Here is a 3,859-nt window from a genome sequence, read left to right on the forward strand (position 1 = left end):
ATGTATTGTTTTAAACTGAATGTGTAACTAATTTTGCACATTCATTTCTTAAATGCTTTATGTACTTTAGTAATGAATGTCAAAGCATCAATGTATAACATGAATATCAAAAATTTTATTTCTTTAATGAATAGTGTGCTTTGCAGACCTTACTCATATCATATATACCATTTTTTCTAATTTAACAACAGTTTGTATGTCTGTTTAGAAGGATAATGTCTTATGTTTCATATAAAAAAAATTACCCATGACTTGATACTGTAATGCTTTGTAAAACACACACACACACTCATTCATGCATACACTTATAAACAAAAATAATGCAGGTCTTTCAACTAACATTCACATTCACATTGCATGTTTTTCAACAAAGTTTTATTCACAGAAAATACACTTATTTATAAACTTTATCTAATATTAGGAGAAATTCCTTACTTTTATTTAAATAATCACATGATTTGCAGGAAGATCAGAGAAAAAAAATGGTGTACAAGTATCTTTATTAAAAAATAACAAAAGTTGAATGCTGGGTTAATAATCCTAAAAAATAACATTATCACACTGACATATTGTAAATGCAACTCTGATTCCATACAATATGCAAAGATTAAGGGAAATATTTATTAGCTTAATCCATACACAAAAGCTCTTCTTTTACAACTTTGGTTGGAAAAATCCTATTTTAGAACTTCTCTCTTGTGGTCATTCTCAATTATCCCTGAAGCAAGATAATGCGATTCTGTGAAACACACTGAAGCTCCTGGCTGTACTTCTTTAGGCGATCATTCAACTCTGCTGACAACTGTAATTTGGGAAAGTTAAGAGTTGAATCAAAATTACCAGCCACATCAATAATGTTTGGAAGGAATGATTTGAAGAATATATAGAAAATCACTAATTTTTCAAATACTATCAAAAGTGCAAACACTAATTATCTCTATTGGAATTCTTCAAATAAGTGAAAACATACATATACCAACACATGCTTACTAAATTATTACCTTGGCAAAGTGTGTGTCCTGCTGCACTTCCCTCAGTTCTAACAGCAGTTTATCAAGGGCTGTATATGGAAGCCACACTGGAGCAGCCCCTGCATGCAAAGCATTTGGCAAACCAACCTGTAAATGGACCAAAGATCTTAAGTATGGTAAACTCTTCATTTCCCCTTCACTGAAACTGTTAACCACAACATTCTTGGGTCTATACAAATAGATAAATATTGCCCTAAAAATGCTAGGGAATAGCGTCTTCTGCTGGAATGTGGTAAGACGTATTCGAAAGGCACTGCTAGTGTGACTGAGAAAAAAGATGAGGCATTCTCTATGCACTAGCTTAAAATGGTAACAGTAATGTGGGTGGAAGCAAAGGAAGCTATAGAAACTTATCATCTGTGCTGAGACATATATATTTTTCACTCTCCAAGTCATGTCTGTACTTCTTTCAACCCATACAGATGAATAAAAGTCAATGTTTGAGAAGCTGGAAAAAAAAAACAGGCATAGGATGCTAACAAGTACTACCTCTTTCATATGTTTTGGTGAAGCCAGTGTGTGTTTGCACACTACTTCACACCTGGGCTATTATCTGACTCATGGCCAGGCACCCAAGGTGTCTCCCAGCTGTGGGGCCCAGGCTCATGAGGTCATTAGAAGTTACCAGTTGTAAGTGAATTTATCACCAAGATAGGAGAGGATATTACCTGGCATGAATGATTTAAAGCATTCCCAAGCATTTTAAGTCAACAGTTTACTGTAGTTTACTGTAAAAATAGGAGGAAAAAAAATCAATCTATCTATCTATACTTTGGTCAAATAAATTGATAATCTTAAATATAAAAGTATCCTCATATTACATTTATCAACTTGTAATAACAGTGGTGAAGAAAACAAAAGAAATAGAGAAGAAAGAAAAGAAAAAGTACAGAAAAAAGTACAGAAAATAATAATGTTGAAAATGACTAACAATAACAACTGGCTTAAAGCATTAAACACTTGATGCTGGGGAAGCATGCATAGATACATCAACCACAGTAGTTTTAATAATTTTGTTTACATATAAACAGGCATGGAGGCATGTAAACACCTCACCAGTATACCTCTGGTATACTGGAGATTGTGAAACCATCAGTGTAAACAAAACAAAACAAAAGAAGAAATAAGGATGGTGCAAGAACCTGGAGCTGATAGGTTAGTTATCAATAGTAATTTTCTTATGTGGATTTACCTGTTCTGTTCCATGACCTAAAACACCATCAATGTACTGGCAAGCAAGTTTTACTGCTTCTTCTAAGAGGCCGTGGCCAACGTACAACCGTAGAAGCTCGCCACAATTTCGAACCTGTGAAGTAAATAATAATTTATTATTATTTTTTTCCACTGTATAGAGAATAAAGAAGCAAGTGATAGCATTATCTTATGGTAAAACAACCTCAGTAATTCAAAGAAGCAGAAAGAAAAATATTATTCACATAAAACACTTTGAATGGTCCAGACAGTCCAATAAATTTACTTACTACTATAGGAAGAAAAATAAAAATAATGATCAATGTTTGTTTCCAAACACCTTTCACATCTAGCAATTTAAACAAAATATGTAGAAATATGCCAACATGCCATTCTTTCACAGCAGGGAACTAGTAAGCATACCATGTAAGAGTTGACTAGCCAAGTGGGCAAAGTGGTAGAGTGTTGGAGGAGCACAGATGTCACGGCATTATGAAGAACAGTTTGATTGGACTGTTCCTCTCCTTCCATCAATTCCCGGAGAAGGTTCCACCACATCTGGGATTCTTCGCTTTCCCCTGAGGAGTAAAAAACAAAATATGTGGTAATATTTGGCACTTCTAAACATCTGTTAAATTTCATAATTATGACAATGCATCAACAATGTTACAAAATCCGAATACTCACTTAAAATTCCATTCTCATCTTGTGTCGTGGCTTTATTAAGAGTATTCAGAGGATGTATACAGGTGTGGGCTAACCCTTGAAGGATGGGAGCAATGGGTTGTTCAAAAAGTCTTGCAAGTCGAACTGCCTCAGTGAAAAGCCTACCATGGGTTAGCAAACTAATGGTGTCTGCTGCACTAAGTGGGCCACCTGCAAACATTAAAGTTGGTTTAAGCTTATAGAAATAACAAATTAATATGACTTTATAATCACTAACAAAACTGCATAATTTTATACTGATTCACTATTTCACAATCTATAAATACCTTGCACTTCACTTACCTGAAGCTGAGGCATCAGGCTGTGTCTTAACAATCTTGAGCCTGGCATGCACTAATTCATACTCTCTCTCAATGTGTGGCAACTCTAAAACCTTGACTTGTGGCCGGCGGCGACTGAGTGGGGGTGCTACAGACTCTCCATCACTGCTTCTCTTTGGACTGATAGAATCTGATGGATGAAAATAAAATTGCAACACTGAGTAAAGAATAACTAATTATCAAGCTGACAAAACTTACAATAGGCTTTCTACTCCTATGGGATAATAAATTCTATATAAAACTGTATGCTGAAAGTAAATTACACCTAAATTAGTCAATGATCTAAGCACCACCAATCCCAGAAATTATAAATAATTCCAGCATATTTGCATTTATTTTCAATTGCAATTTGAGTATGTTCCAAGGATGCTTGGGGGAAATTGCACCAAATTAAATTGAGCTACTAATCTGGTAGATCTTTAATAATCTCAATAAATCATGCCGCACAAAATTTTCCAATTGAGTCCTGTTTTCACTGTGCTAATGACATATTTATTTCTAAAACTGTCAACCCCTACAAACAAAAAGAAAGGAAGGAAGAGAGGGAAAGAAAGTAAGGGAATGAAAAAAAGAAGGGAAGGAAAGGGAGGA

The 3,859-nt window shown here is 34.6% G+C and overlaps 1 protein-coding gene across 1 annotated transcript in view; it reads right to left on the reverse strand.

Annotated features, from left to right (window-relative positions):
* Positions 1–485: 485 nt before the first annotated feature.
* LOC125024964 (nuclear pore complex protein Nup160-like) overlaps positions 486–3,859 on the reverse strand; it is a 17,409-nt gene continuing 14,035 nt past the window's right edge. The window contains exons 15-20 of the mRNA XM_047612766.1: positions 3,231–3,398; positions 2,910–3,098; positions 2,646–2,800; positions 2,224–2,337; positions 1,002–1,118; positions 486–802 (exon numbers count right to left, since the gene is read on the reverse strand). Coding sequence (XP_047468722.1) covers positions 713–802; positions 1,002–1,118; positions 2,224–2,337; positions 2,646–2,800; positions 2,910–3,098; positions 3,231–3,398 — 833 coding nt within the window. The 3' untranslated portion in view covers positions 486–712. The remainder of the gene's footprint in view (positions 803–1,001; positions 1,119–2,223; positions 2,338–2,645; positions 2,801–2,909; positions 3,099–3,230; positions 3,399–3,859) is intronic.

This window comes from Penaeus chinensis, chromosome 4, assembly GCF_019202785.1.
Source record: "Penaeus chinensis breed Huanghai No. 1 chromosome 4, ASM1920278v2, whole genome shotgun sequence".
NCBI classification, from domain to species: Eukaryota; Metazoa; Arthropoda; class Malacostraca; order Decapoda; family Penaeidae; genus Penaeus; species Penaeus chinensis.